The sequence below is a fragment of the Anolis sagrei genome, chromosome 3 (assembly GCF_037176765.1).
Source record: "Anolis sagrei isolate rAnoSag1 chromosome 3, rAnoSag1.mat, whole genome shotgun sequence".
Lineage (NCBI taxonomy): Eukaryota > Metazoa > Chordata > Lepidosauria > Squamata > Dactyloidae > Anolis > Anolis sagrei.
Window position 1 is genome coordinate 19,833,732 of NC_090023.1, and position 16,237 is coordinate 19,849,968.

General features: G+C 41.0%; 1 protein-coding gene across 1 annotated transcript in view; it reads left to right on the forward strand.

Moving 5' to 3' along the window:
- Positions 1–8,842, forward strand: part of PIWIL4 (piwi like RNA-mediated gene silencing 4) — a 42,913-nt gene extending 34,071 nt beyond the window's left edge. The window contains exons 14-20 of the mRNA XM_060771096.2: positions 926–1,126; positions 2,006–2,109; positions 3,052–3,122; positions 3,397–3,550; positions 5,643–5,771; positions 6,708–6,855; positions 8,579–8,842. Of these exons, the coding sequence (XP_060627079.2) occupies positions 926–1,126; positions 2,006–2,109; positions 3,052–3,122; positions 3,397–3,550; positions 5,643–5,771; positions 6,708–6,855; positions 8,579–8,695 (924 nt within the window). The 3' untranslated portion in view covers positions 8,696–8,842. The remainder of the gene's footprint in view (positions 1–925; positions 1,127–2,005; positions 2,110–3,051; positions 3,123–3,396; positions 3,551–5,642; positions 5,772–6,707; positions 6,856–8,578) is intronic.
- Positions 8,843–16,237: the final 7,395 nt, after the last annotated feature.

A 16,237-nucleotide genomic window follows, 5' to 3' on the forward strand; every position in this document is an offset into this window, starting at 1 on the left:
GGGGATTGCATGTTATAATCAAATTATAGTAGTGTGAAAGGCTCAATATTCAATATTCCAGCCACTCTTCTCCTACTCCCATATTTTTTCATTCTCCCCATACATTTTATATTCACTGATCCCATTTTGCCTGTGGTGCAATCTTTTTGTTCCTCTCTGTCTCTTTAGTGCCCCCCCCCCCCCGCCCTTATATATATATATATATATATATATATATATATATATATATATATATATATATAAATATATAAATGGAAATCTGATAGTTCCCTGCTTATACTTCCATCTTGTGGTGCATTTTAGCATTCACAGCTTGAAAATCAGAAATTAAAGGAATTGCATTCTTCCCAATACAAAGTTGCTTTTCCAAGAACCAGTGTGATGTAGTGCTTTGAGTGTTGGATTGTGACCTTCAGGACCAGGATTTGAATCCCTGATCAGCCATTGAAACTCACTGGATGATCTTGGGAAAGCCACAGTGTCTTAACTTCAGAGAAGGGCAAAGGCAAACCTTGCCAAGTAAGCCCAATGATAGTTTGCTTGCTTTAGATCATTGGTTCTCAACCTGTGGGTCCCCAGGTGTTTTGTCCTTCAAGTCGCAGAAATCCTAACAGCTGGTAAACTGGCTGGGATTTCTGGGAGTTGTAGGCCAAAACACTTGGACCAACAGGTTGAGAACCACTGCTTTAGAGTCTCCATAAGTCAGTAATTACTTGAAGGCACACAACAACCAAACTTCATGGCAGGAATAAAGGTAGACCCAGGACTTGAATAAAATCTACATATTAAAGACAGCTGCATAGTTACTTGGTGGTACTCTGCAGGGTTCCAGCGTAGTGGGTCATGGATTATGTTAGTCTCTTATCACTTGTTATACACATGACTGGTTATGTCTGGTTATACATGTTCCATTGCCCATTTGTAGGTGATGTGTGTCCTGCCCTCGGATCAGAAGGACTGTTATGATTCTGTAAAGAAGTTTATGAGTCTTGAGCAGCCGGTACCTAGTCAATGTGTACTTGCTCGCACCCTGAGCAAGCAAAGAATGATGATGAGTGTGGCCACAAAAATTGCTCTGCAGATCGCCTGTAAACTTGGAGGAGAGCTATGGGCAGTTGAGATACCTGTGAGTAATTGTCCTGTTTTTCCATCCTTTCAACTCAAAGCAGGTGCTGCCAGTCACTATGTGCATGCTATTTGACATTTAAACCTAATATTAATATGAACAGCCTTCTCTAAGCTCTCAGAATTCTTAGTTCTGTATGGAGGTCCACCACATCTGCTGGATGGCTATCTGTCAGGGGTGCTTTGAATATGATTTTCCTGCTTCTTGGCAGGGAGTTGGACTGGATGGCCCATGAGGTCCCTTACAACTTTATGATTCTTTGCTCACGAAAGAATACACCTTATTAAACAGGTCTCATAAGTGATTTCCAGTAAGTAGAATTCATGAGTAGTTATGTGATATATAAAGAAGAAGGCAATATTATATATACTCAACAACAAGGTATCCATATGAGCAACAACATTGTAAAAAAGGAATGACGTTAGAAAGCTGGATGTTTGAAGGATGAAATGTTTACAGAAACAAGCAGCTGTTTCAGACAATTGTTGCCAACCCTCTTCAAACCAGAATATAAGAACCATATTGGATCTGACCAAACTCATCTTCAGAACATCTGAAGCTCAGAGACAGAACATAAGGCCATTGCACCCTCCTGCTCATGTTACTCTGGCATTAAGAAACATTCTGCTACAGTATTGGTACTGCCATTTAGTCATTGAAACTATTCGCCATTAATGACCTTATCTGCTATGGACCACCATGTTCTTTTATGCCATGTGTGTATAGAGCATTTATGTCACATAATTTTAGGAACATATCCCAGGATGCTTCACAGCTATTGTTATTCACCTGCTAATATTGGATCCTAGGTTTTGCCACAGCTCTAGAGAAACCATGACCTCTGCTTAGCCACTAATTCAGTTTGCTATTTTCTAACAGCTAAAATCACTCATGGTGGTTGGCATTGATGTCAACAAAGATGCTGTGGCCAAAGGAACCTCAGTTGTTGGTTTTGTAGCCAGCACAAACACCTCAATAACTAGGTAAGATTTTTTTTCCATCATAAATTGAACCTTTCAGAAGATTTCTATTCAGGTCAGGTGTTGCAGTGGCAGCTGAATTCTATGTAGTGTGAAGATGCAGATCCGACATTACTGTGCAAAGCTTTATTAGTGTGCTGATGAATGCCAGTATGCCACTACTTTAATAGTTGTTATGGAGATAGAGCAAAGCTTTGCTTGCATTACCATTCATTTCCCATTTGTTTCCCCAAGAATGTGGAGGTTATTGTTTGAATCAATTTAGCTGTAGGTTATAAATATAGGAATTAGCAGATGGTGGAACCCAAGCTTATAGCGTATTCTCTGAAGGACTCCTTTCTGTTGGTGGCTTTTGTTCGCTATGCTAGCTAGGAGTGGTGGGAATCATAATTTATCATGTATAATTTACCCCCGGTTGAAAATAGCTATTATGGATAATGTAGAGCAGCGGTGTCCAACCTTTTGACTTTCCTGGGTCACATTAGAAGAAGAATTTTCTTGGGCCACACATAAAGTATGCTAACAATAACAATAACAGATGAGCAAGAAAAGAAGGGGTCGTTTGTCCATAATTTTTGTGATATCTGCCAAAAAAAGTCCTTGCATCATAATCCCATTCAGAGGTCTTTTAAAGTCATTGAGCAGGTCTTCTGACTGAACCGTTTGCAATATAATGCAAATTACAGATAGTACTCTGCCATTTGTAGGCATAACGTACCTTGAATTTTCTGTTCTATTCCATTGTTGTCTGCTAAGTTTCCACTTGAGAACTGCACAATCGAGTTACAACCCACCCACACCCCACACCCCCACCTCAAATCTCATAATATTTTAAATAAACTTACTGATTCTGTCAAGTATAGACATTAGAGAGATTCTTATAAACCTGTCTTGTTATAACTGTGTAATAGCTTTGTAACATTTTTTCTTCCCTTTCACAATTAGGTGGTACTCGCACTGCGTAATACAAAAAGCAGGAACCATTACTGCAGATTGTTTAAAGGTCTGCATGGAAGGTAGGAATATTATATGTATTAATGAAATACACTTTGCTGTTAAGAACCTGTTTGTGTGAACTATTAATTTTTAACTAGTTTTGAACAAGACAATAGCAATCTTCGGTGTAGATGTATTTCAGAAACACGTTTGCCAATTCAAGGTGTCCAAAACTGAGAGCAATACTTGGTTTCTCAGTTACTTTTCTGCTATGATCTCAGTTAGGTTTGCTCTATAGTTTTTCTCACATGGAACCATTCACATGATTCTTTTCTCTTTTATATGTTTCTGTAGGTGCTATCAACAAATGGCAAAGATGTAATGGAGAGCTGCCTGCACGGGTAATTGTGTACCGTGATGGCGTCGGAGATGGGCAGCTGAGGATGGTGGTGGACTATGAGGTCCCACAGTTACTGAGTGTTCTTAATGAATGCGGTGGTGGTGTCAGGTAAATAACTTCCAGCCTGCTATTTGTCTTATCTCCAGATGGTTCAAACTGTATTTCTCCAATGTGCACCTCATAAAAAAACAGGATTAGGAGTTCAGAAACATGGTTTGAAACATCTTCTATTGTTATAGTTATGGTGTATTTATATAGCATCCTCCTATATCTTCCTTCCTCTTCTTTCTTTCCTTTTTCTTCCCTTACTTGTTTTTATTCCCTCCCTTGTATCAGTCCTTCTTTCCTCCCTTCCTTTCCCCCTTTATGATGTATTTATATATCACCTAAGATGTAAAATGAACACCTTCAAGAGCTCCCAAAACCAGCCCTTCTCCAAACAACACTCAAGGATCATCTACCCATGGAACATCTGGAAATGCTGAGGAACATTGGAATAAACTGAAAACCTCTACCATTACAGCTTGTGAACAAATCCATTGGATATCAAACTAAGAAACATCAAGACAGGTTTGGTGAAAATGATAACAAGATCCAACAGTTAATCTATAAGAAAAGGAAAACTTTCCAAATATGGCAAAGAGACTCCAACCATGCTGTTAAGAAAAAGATCTACACTAGTGCAAAAACTGAGGTCCAAAGAAGGACTCGAGAACTCAAAAACATCTGGTAGACAAAAAAAGGCTGAAGAAATCCAACACCTTGCAGATGTCCATGATGCGCGGGGAGTATTTAACACTACAAAGATCATCTATGGCCCAACAAATTGTGGCATACACCCTCTACACTCATCTTCTCAACTAAACTTCTAAAGGACAAAAAACAGTGTTGGAAATGGCACTACCATAATCCCCTTAAAAACATTTTCAAAAGTGCAAATCCCGCAACAACAAAGCATGGATGAACCATGGAGTGTTTTGAGGATCAGGATATTCATAGGGATACCAAGATACTTATTTATAAAGTTATTGTCCTCCCAACTCCATGATTATACATCTGCGAAATGTGGACCATCTACAGATGTCACTTTCAACCAATGCTGATTCCGAAAAATCCTGAAAATCTCTTGGGAAACCAGGCAGACAAATGGAAGAAGCAAAGACCACCAGAACTGAAGCCATGATCCTATGCCATCAATTTTGCTAGACTGGCCATGTTAACTGAATGCCTGATCACTGTCTCCCAAAACAGTTACTCTACTTTCAACTCAAGAATGGAAAATTGAATGTTGATGGACAGCAAAAATTTTTTAAAGATGGGCTTAAAGCCAACCTTTAAAACAGGCATAGACACTGAATACTGGGAAGTTCTTGCCCTCAAGTGTTCTAACCGGAGGCCAACTTTTACCAACAGTGCTGTGGAATTCAAAGAGGCACGAATGGAGGGTGAAAGAAACGTGTCAAGAGGAAGGCATATCAAGCCAACCCTTGTCAGGCCTGCTTTCCATCTGGAAATCAAATGTCCCCACTGTGAAAGAACATACAGATCCAGAATAGGTGTCTACAGTCACCTATGGACCCATCATTGCCAAGATCCTGCACTTGTAAGGCTATCATATTTGGCCATGAGGGATCGCCTATGATGATGATATCATCATCAGTGCACATGGCACTATTCAAAAATATAGCAGCAAAAGCAGGCATTCTTCTAAAGGTGTACAATGTCATAACAAATTGTTCTTCTGCTCCTGTCCATTTCCAGAACAATTCATGATTTGCATTAATATTTTCACTAGCTTCTATCAAACCACAGTGTAAGTCTTCCCTCAAGCCACAGGATGCTTTGGACTTAACTAGCTGGAGCTAATGATTAGTGATGCTCTTAGTGCTGAAATAACATGAATCATAGCTCTGAAAATGCAATGTGGTTTGGGCAAGAGGGCAAGACATACATGCACAAGAAAATGAATTTTCAAGAACTAGTGAAATGATTGGGCAGCGTTACATTTGTATCAGGCCACTCTTGCAGTTATGAGACACTATTTTAGATCCCATCCTTATTCTAAAGGCCATGAATCAATCAGGGTTATTGAAATCAATATTTGCTCTTTCCCAGCAACTCCTGCTTAGCAGTGAAAGTGAAAAACGAGAGCTTAGCCATCCAATTACTGACTCCCTTTATTTCTTCACTTTCATCTCAGAAGACCCAAACTGTCTATGGTTGTAGTCAGGAAGAAAACCCTTTGTCGCTTCTTCACTGAAGCCAACAGGAGCCTGCAAAATCCTCCTGTTGGGACAATTATTGACATGGAGGCCACTCGACCTGAATGGCAAGTATATGTTGGCATAAGATCAAAGCCAGTGGAGAACAGCTACATATCAGTTGAATGGGGGGATTGTATCTTTACTCAGCAAGCACTTTCAGAAGTGATTGCAGGGGCTGCATGGGAGGTCTGAATAAAGAACAAAGAGACTGGTTTGGGAGGGGGAAAAGTAAATTATAAGAACTTCAGTTAAGAGTAGGAAATTGGTTTGAGATAGCATACAAAGGATATATTCTCAAGAGAGAGCTTGAAGAGAGCTGACAGGGAGAAAGGAAGTGAAGTCAGAAGTATCCGTTTACATCCCAGATGTGAGCGAGACATATGCAAGAAGAGGAAATGAACTAATAGCTTTAACTTCATAAGGCTTTCTTTGCATTGTTGTGTACTTCCAAGGATAGTGGTTTCTGTATTAGACTATGATTTTAGAGATCAGAGTTTGAATTACCATCAGGTCATGGGAATTCGTGGGTGACATTGGGCAAGTCACATTCTCGTGGCTTCAGAGGAAGGCATAGGCAAACCTTTCTGAACAAATTTTGCCAAGAAAATCCTTTGATACATTTGCTTTAAAATTGCCATAAGTTGCTTTCAACAGTGCTTTCCTTATTATCTATCCCATCCTGGATTGGACAACAGGAATCATATTAGGTTCCTTTTAATTAGCAAGATGGACAAGGAAGGATGCCCAGAATCTATGGAGGCAGCTCAAGCCATGTGCTAGACCCTTCTAGCTATCTGTGACACAAGAAAATAATTAGAAATAGTGGAAGGCAAATGTAGGCATTAATTATTACTTTACATGCCTTAGGAAAGTGTGGTTGACCTTTGTAAATTAGCATATACTTATTGTAATAGAGATCTTCTAATGAATGTCGCTGTTATTATTATTAACATAGTCATACTATAATTTCTCCTGCCACTAATTCTCATCTTTCTGTAAAGGTATGACTTTTTCTTAGTAAGTCAGCATGCTCGCCAAGGGAGTGTGAATCCTACTTACTATAATGTAATCTATGACGACAATGGATTAAAGCCAGACCATATGCAGCGCCTCACATACAAATTGTGCCATCTGTACTTCAACTGGACTGTAAGTAACATAGTCGGTTATACAGTCAGTATTGCTTGTGGTCACTGCCCATTCACCCATCTTGGCTGGGTCATCTCTCAAGAGTGCTTTTGTTTAATATATTCTTGCATGGCAGAGGGTTTAGATTAGATTTCCCTTTCTTGGGTTCCATTCCAGCTCTGTGATTCTACCATATCTGAAAAAATAGTGGTTGCCAGGTCTCAAAACAGCACACAGGGTTGAAAATCAGAATGTTTTTATCATCGAGCTTGCTGTATACCTATATATAAAATTAAAGTATTGATTTCAATTAATTTAGCCATGCATTTCTCTGTAAAATTAACATATTGCCCACATTCATAAAATGCATGATGCAAAGATGTGTAATCTTTTAAATAACTTGCACAGTCATTGAAAAAGAAAAGGTTTCCAACTCTCAAATAATGGGCATCTAGCAGTTCCAGAAAGGAATGCCTTTTTCCCCCTTCCCCAGCCCTCATCGCTCTAGTGCAGTGGTTCTCAACCTTCAATTCCCAGAAATCCTAATAGCTGGTAAACTGGCTGGGATTTCTGGGATTTGTAGGCTAAAAACATCTGGGGACCCCAGATTGAGAACCACTGCTCTAGTGGCTTTGGAATCTCCTTTGGGAGAATAAAGCAACATTTTGGTGGTGGTGATGGTGATGATGATGATGGTGATAATAATAATAATAATTATTATTATTATTATAGTAATAATGCCATCAGCCTAGGTCCCATCACCCCAGCACATACATGATGATTAGAGATGATAGGGTTGTAGTCCATCACACTTCGCTTCTGGTGTGAGAAAATTGGTTGTCTGCAAGGCCGTTGCCCAGAGGACGCCCAGATGTTTTGATGTTTTACTAGCCTTGTGGGAGGCTTCTCTCATGTCCTCACATGGGGAGCTGGAGCTGACAGAGGGAGTGCATCTGCTCTTCCTGGATTCGAACCTCCGACCTGTCGGTCTTCAGTCCTGCCAGCACAAGGGTTTAACCCATTGCGCCACTGTACAACAGAAGCGACTTGCAGTTTCTCAAGTTGCTCCTGACACACAAAAAAAGTCCATCACATTTTCAGGCTGCCAGATTAGGAAACAGTGCTCTTTGGACTCAGAGTAGTTCTTTCTTCAGACTTGCACATTTTATGGCACACTATGCCAAAAATATAGTTCACCAAAAGCTCAATAACTTCTTGTTGTTGTTACCCATCTTGGACTATTAAAATAACGTATCACTTTGCAAAGAATTCATGGACTGGTATTCTGTATGTAAAGGAATGCATCTCCCTGTATATGTCTGTTCAAGATCTGGAGAAGTCCTCTGTTTGCCATCTGCCTGGGTGATACAGAAGGAGTCCTTCTCTCCTATAGACATCACAGTTGTGGGTTACCCCTTAGATGTCCACTAGGTTTCAAGATTGGTGTAATTCCAGAACTGGATAAAACGTGGCATTTTACTCAAGCTTTTGGGGCCTAATTGAACTGTTCTAACTGGTTTAAACTCTCTTGTTTCAACTTAAGATGCTTTTCATGTGCATTTAGTTTATTTACGTTCCTATTTGCTGTACTAAGTTGGTTTCATTTCTTTCTGCCCTGAGATCCTTAGATACAATTAATATAATTATTAAAATTATAAAGTTTGTTTTAAACATCGTAGAAGTAATTTCCTGTTTTCAGAAACGGCAAAATCTCTGATCTCTGTTCTTTCCATTTGTTCTCTAGGGCCTAATCCGAGTCCCAGCCCCATGCCAGTATGCCAGCAAGCTGACTTTTTTGGTGGGCCAAAGTATCCACAGAGAACCAAGCTTGGAACTTGCTGACAAGCTTTATTATTTGTGAAAAGTGTTGAGATGACTTCTGTTAAGAGGAAGAAAAGATTACAGATGATAAGAGTTAATTAAAATGCAGACATACCTAGAAGAGTTATATTTCTGTTACGTTGAATTGTTGCTTTTGGAATTAAAGTTGCATACTCTGCTTACACAAGCTGGTCTTGTAATTGTCTCCATGGGCACAGCATATTAATATTTTGCTTTATTTATGTCTAGTACACAACTTCAGCTAGGCTAGGGCATATTACATGATACATTGTTTGTGTCCTGAGGTCACGCCATCTTATTTTTTAATGCAGTTGTAATGTGAGCCCATCAGCAAGCTCCCTTTGTCCTCTTCAACCCTATCACCTCCAACTGCTGCTGTTTGTTTATTTACAACCTCATGTAAGGTTCTCTAGTGAACTAACAGTGAATACAACTATTCCCTACTTGCTTGCTGGATAGTGAGTTTGGAGGCTAACAGGCAGCAGCAGCTGTTTCTTTCTTGCTGCTGCTGTTCACTCTCTCGCCCCCTGAAGGGAAAATATGCAAGCAGGTGAGTAAGGAGTGGAAATCAGAGCGTACATGAAAGTGGAGTCCCTGCAGCACTCTGGATTTTAGCATTTTTTCCAGGTAGCAGACCAACACCTGAAGCTGGTTCTCCCTCCATCTCAGGCCCTTTCCACACTAACCCTATATCCCAGGATCTGATCTCAGATTATCTGTTTATCCCGATTATCTGGCAGTGAAGACTCATATAATCCAGTTTAAAGCAGATAAACTGGGATATTTATTTGTCATATCAGAAGCAAACCAAGGGTACAGTTGAAATGTATTTAAAAAGCACAAAGTTTAAAAACTTGGCATTATATTAAATGTCCTTTGACCAGTAGCTGGGAACTTGGGAGTGCCTCTGGTGTTGCTATGAGGAGATCCTCCATTGTGCACGTGGCAGGGCTCAGGTTGCATTGGAGTAGGTGGTCTGTGGTTTGCTCTTCTCCACACTTGCATGCTATAGACTCCACTTTGTGGCCCCATTTCTTAAGGTTGCCTCTGCATCTTGTGGTGCCAGAGCGCAGTCTGTTCAGTGCCTTCCAAGTCACCCGAGTCTTCTGTGTGCCCAGGAGGAGCCTATCATTCAGTATCAGCCATTGCTTGAGGTTCCAGGGTTTTTCCTGCCACTTTTGGACTCTCGCTTGCTGAGGTGTTTCTGTGAGCATCTCTGTAGATATTAGAAAACTATTTTCTAATCTGGGATAAGATTCTGAGACATAGGGCAGTGTAGAAGGGGCCTCAGTAATACCCAAAAGATTGAGAAAATAGAATAATAGAGCTGAAAGAGACCCCCAAGAGATACCCAGTCCAGGACCATTTCTGCCATGCAGGAACACAGTCAAAGCACCTCTAACAGATGGCCATCTAGCCTCTGCTTAAAAATCTCTGGAGAAGGAGGGCCCATCACACACCGAGGACATAGCTTATTCTGGTGCCAAGCAGCTCTTACAGTCAGGAAGTTCTTCCTAATGTTTTAGTGGAATCTCTTTTCCTGTAATTTGAATCCATTGTTTTGTTTCCTAGTCTCCAGCAGAAAACAAGCTCTGGAGACTTTAATATGACTTCCTTTCAAATGTTCCAACATGGTTGTTATGTTCCCCCTTGGCCTTTTTCCCCTCCAAGCTGAACATACCCACCTTGCTCAAAGGGCTTGGTTTCCATGGGAAACAAGGAGCTGTTGTTGCTTCTCCATAGTCTTCTCGCTTACTCTTCCTTCTACAGATGAGTACTCTTTGTAATGTTGGATTTCCCTCACTTCACACAGGAAGATGATATTGTGAGACACGGTATACTGAACTGTATGATTTGAGGAATAGGGGCGGGAGATATATAGAGAAGTTGATACATTTGTATTCTGTATTTTCCTATAATTTGACTTTGACAAGTCATACAAAGTAACAGAAATGTTGAGAATGTTACAAATTCACAGGTTAGAGTAAGAGAGCAGTTACTGCCCGCCTACGTGAGCTACTCCAGCAGCATAGCTGGCCATAATGAATAGAAATGTTCTAAAAAGAAAAAAATCACCTTGGAAACAAATTAACCATTGTATTTCCTATTATATCAGCACTTGATTCAAACTAAGCGCAATTATATTCCTATGGATTTATGGTTAGCTTCACTTTGTTCCTCAAAGCCAAGATCCATAGGTTGGGTATGTTCAGTGATGAAGCTAGTTTGGTGGTTGGTTGGTGAGATTATCCACGAAGCCCTTGTCACAATGGTTTTGCATGCTCTTGAAATTCATGCTCCAATCTCTCTGTGGCTTAGGCAGCTATTCTTTTGATAGCACTGGTTCACACTGAAAACAAATCCAAGTTTAATAAAAGCAGAACTTTTATTCCATGACATGTCGTTGAATACTGTGAAGACAGAATACACAAATGCTACTTTAGAGCGTGCTCAAACTCTACATCTTGAACAGAAAAAACATGCTTATATATAGATCTAACATTTAGTCTTCAGTAGCACTGTAAAAAAATCTTGGAAAGGTCAAGCTTCCTTTTGTATTAAGACATGCCATGTGGGCTTTCTGCCCCGAGTCATCCCTGATATATGGTCTGTTATAGGTTGTACATGCCAGCTTCCTGGTGTTACTCCTTAATTATTTCATTCATAGCTTGTTCAAATTACTTCATTATATATTGTTTCAGCGATTCTTACAGCAACTGCATAAGGTGAATGATTGGAATGAAATTGTCCATTAGAGAAAGGAAATTGAAACAGATAAAATACTTCTGCCAAACTAGCAGTGTGAGTAGATCAATAGGTACCGCTATAGCAGGGAGGTAAAAGGCGTCCATGCAGACATGTTGGCAATAAGATCAGGAAGGCGTCCACGGACAACAGGCTCCTCAGAGTTGAGCACAGCCTCTGGACTCGAGATGCAAAAACAAAATGTGAGTAGATCAATAGGTACCGCTATAGCGGGGAGGTAAAAAGTGTCCATGCAGATATGCCGGCAATAAGATCAGGAAGGCGTCCACGGACAACAGGCTCCTCAGAGTTGAACACAGCCTCTGGACTCCAGAGATGAAAAGGGGGAAGCCTTTTCTGTCTGTGTTCTGTTTATCTTTGTTGTTAACTGTATAATGGCATTGAATATTTGCCATATCTGTGTATTCTGTAATCCACTCTGAGTCCCCTTGGGGAGATAGAGCAGATTATTATTATTGTATATTATTCTTACTTAAGGCTACATATATGTAGAGGCTGCTTCAGAAATGAGCAAATCTGTTAGGAGGTTGTAATGTTTGTTGCTGTAGGGTTTTAAATATAAAGATAACATTTATGTTTTAGTTCTGACAATTCCTGGCACTAGCTGCAACATTTTATTCCCAACCTTGAGTAGTTTACTTTTAATTTTAAGATATACATGGATTATTGTAGCTGATGTTGTTATCATTATACCACCTTTTCTCCAAGAACTCAAGGTGGCTTATATCATCAGAATACTGATGGCACCCAATCCCAAAACTCTTAAGTGTCCTCTCCCAGTGCCTTTATGTAGATCAGTGGACCCCAACCTGTGGTCCCCAAGAACTAAAATATGATCTGCGGCCTCACTGTTACAACACCATTGCAACAAGAGTGACTGGTCTTGTGAAACCCTCTTATAGTGCCGAGGCAATGGGGATATCGGGAGGGGAGAGACTGACTACCCAGGAAAGGCGCAACAAGCCTTCTGACTGCTGCTTCTCCTCCTCCCTCCCTCCCTCTGAGTGGAGCCATTCCATGTGATGCCTTGGTGTCTTTGTTTTTAGGCATGTTCCTGGGATTTTTTCAGGTTCTGATTCAGAACATTGCATTGGATAGGCACACCAGCTCTATATTATTAATTATGGTTTTCTGTAGGCAAGCAGATAGTGACCACTGGATGGCATATGTTCTATATCGTAAACTAGAGCTAATGTGGTCTATCCAGTGCAATTTTCTGAATTAGCACCCCAAATAACCAAACTGAATTTAAAGTTGACCAAAAACTGATTTGTAACCCTTTTGGTACTAATGTTGGAGAGTGGTCCCTGGTGAAAAAAAGGATGGGAACCACTGATGTAGATGTTAAATAGCAAGGGGGCACATTGGAGCCCCACAGGCTCCAATTTTCCTGCTTCTTGGCAGGGGGTTGGACTGGATGGCTCATGAGGTCTCTTCCAACTCTATGATTCTATGATTCTAATGCCCCCAAAAAAACCCGAACAACAGTGCCTTAGTACTGCTTTCTGGGAATATCCACCCAAGAAAGATCAAAACCATTGCAAAGCCCCTCCAAGTCCTGTATCTGCCAGACAACCCAGAAGGATACCATGGTGGTAGTATCAAATGCCACCAGGAAGGACAACAGGGATCTACTCCTGTCCAGTTTCTAATATAGGTCATCCACCAATAAAACCAAAGCTATTTCTGTCCTATCCTACCTTAACACATGGATCCAGGTAATTTGTTCTATTCAATAAAGCCTAGAGTTTGGGGTTTTGTTTTGGTTTGGTTGTGCTACCATTTGTTCTAGAACTTTATTCAAAAAGAGGAGATTCAACACTGGTTGATACTTTAGGGTTTTGTTATGTTTTGGTTTTGCTACTATTCATTCTAGAACTTTATTTAAAAGGAAATTCATCACTGACTAATACTTTAGAGAGTCCAAAGTCAGTAAAATCCCATCATCGCCCCCCCCCCCCCCCCATTAAGGCTCTCACATTGCTTCTTTCAGTGAAGTTGGAATATAACACTTTCAAAGAAGGATTTCCAATCTCCAAAACCCTATAGGCCAGTCCTCTAGCAGTTTTTAATTGGCCAGGATTGACATGGTGGTAACAGACAGGTCATTGGTCTCATCTCTTCCAGCAACTTGTCCACATCACGTTGAACGAAATGAAAGTCATCCATCAAAGCCAGACAAGTACGTGTCTCAGTGGTCCCCACAGATTCTACCTTCGATGTGGAGTCCTACTCAGAATGAGTCAGAGCAATTTCCTCCACAAAATATTGAGCAAATTCATCACAACCCTTTTCTGAGGACACCTGCTCAGCAGTCTGATGTCTAGGAGGTAATTACCCCTTACCCAGAACACCTGTGTTGGATGAGAGCTGATATAACAGAGTAAGCAAAGAACCATTTATGAATTGATCCTAAAGATGACCTTAACCTATACTCAGCCAGATTCGTCCTGAGTCTTTCTCTACCATCACTAGGTTCATTGATTGAAGCCTTGAGCTCCTCAGGAACCAATGCTCTGCACTCAAGTAAGGGGCACTTGGGGCCCTTCCACACAACCCTATATCCCAGAATATCAATGCAGAAAATTCCACATTATCTGACTGTGGACTCCCGATATCCCGGTTCAAAGCAAATATGTTCTGCCTTGATATTCTGGGATATAGGGTTGCGTGGAAGGGCCTTGGGTAACAACTGTATCAGTTTGTTGGGCCATCTCCTGTTCCACAGATCAGCCATGACATCAAGGGAATAATAAATTTGAACAGGTGGAAAATCCCCTGGAGTATTCGGGGATCCATAAGTCTAGGTGTGGACTATTTTAATGGTCCCTCAACTCGTGGAGAGTTTAGGAATCCCAACAAATGTAAATCCTATTAAGTAGTGATTTGTCCATGGTAATAGGCTTATTTCAGAGTGTGACATTATACATGTGTTGGGCCAGATATAAATTGAGATAGGTCCATGGTTGTCAATAAGCCATGAAATCCTGAGTTGGATGAGGGTGTTTCGGCACAGGCTTTCATGTCTTTTATTAGAATGTGTTACAGATCAAGGACCCTGTCAGTGTAAGATTAATGTATAGTGTGTGTTTAAATCATAGAATCATAGAATCAAAGAGTTGGAAGAGACCTCATGGGCCATCCAGTCCAACCCCCTGCCAAGAAGCAGGAACATTGCATTCAAATCACCTCTGACAGATGGCCATCCAGCCTCTGTTTGAAAGCCTCCAAAGAAGGAGCCTCCACCACACTCCGGGGCAGAGAGTTCCACTGCTGAATGGCTCTCACATGTAATTTTATGTACAATGGCTGTGATTGTAACAGGATTGTATTGCCAGAGAGTATTCTGCTACAGAAAGGGTTAAACAGAAGTTAATAAGCTGTGAAGATGTGACCCTGAGCGTTACCTTGAGTGAGTAGGGAGGATACAGAGATAAGTCCTTATAGCTTCAGTGAATGTGTTCGTCGTCCCTTCTTGTTTCTGTCTGTCTACTGATGGTGTATGCTGTATATTTGAGCTGCTTAGTAAAGCTAAATATCTGTTTTATACTGAAGTCTCAAGCGTCCATTTCTTCAGAGCTTCAAAAGCTTCTGCAGCACTCTGACAGGCCCTTCCACACAGCCCTATATCCCAGAATATCAAGGCAGGAAATCCCACATCAAGGGAACCACTGACCGCATAGGGAAGCTGATGAGGAAACACAACATACAAACAATCTGCAAACCCACCAAGAAAATCCAACAAATGCTACGTTCAGCAAAGGACAAGAGGGATCCTCTCACCTCTGCAGGAGTCTACCGTATACCATGCAGCTGTGAACAAGTCTACATAGGGACCACCAAACGAAGCAAAGCCCAAACACGCATCAAGGAACATGAAAGGCACTGCAGACTACTTCAACAGAGAAGTCAGCCATAGCAGAGCACCTGATGAACCAGCCTGGACACAGCATATTATTTGAGAACACAGAAATGCTGGACCACACCAAAAACCACCATGTCAGACTACACAGAGAAGCCATTGAAATCCACAAGCATGTGGACAATTTCAACAGAAAGGAAGAAACCATGAAAATGAACAAAATCTGGCTGCCAGTATTAAAAAAACTCTAAAATTACAACAGCAAAACAGCAGAAAGGAAACAACCAGGCACATCTTAACACCTCTCAACAAAAGATTTTCCCAGGCTCAGCCAGGCCTTCAAATGCTAATGAAGGTGGTCAGTTGAAACATTCACACCTAGCTCCAGCAGGGAAGAGCTCTTTGCCCCACCCCAGCCATTCCACAGATATATAAACCCATTGTCCTAATTCCAACAGACCTCACTACCTCTGAGGAAGCTTGCCATAGATGCAGGCGAAACGTCAGGAGAAATGCCTCTAGAACATGGCCCTAGCCCGGAAAAACCCACAAGAACCTAATGCCACATTGTCTGAGTGTGGACTCAGATAACCCAGTTTAAAGCAGATATTGTGGGATTTTCTGCCTCGATATTCTGGAATATAGGGTTGTGTGGGAGGGCTCCAAGGATGCAGAAAAGTAGGGTTAGATAGAAACACCTATGCAATTGTAGAAGAACAGAACACACATCAAAAATCACTCAGAAGATTGTGTACCATGTCAGCAGGTTTGAGTGCTAGTTGAAAGAGATGTAATAGCTCGGAGGTATAAGGTGTGGCAAGCTTTCTCAGTCCCTGTCCTACACTGGGGATTAGTCCCAACCACCAAAGGTTTCTCAATCTATTCCAGAAAGTAATCCTTTATGCATAGGAGGGGAGCTGACTTTCACCATTG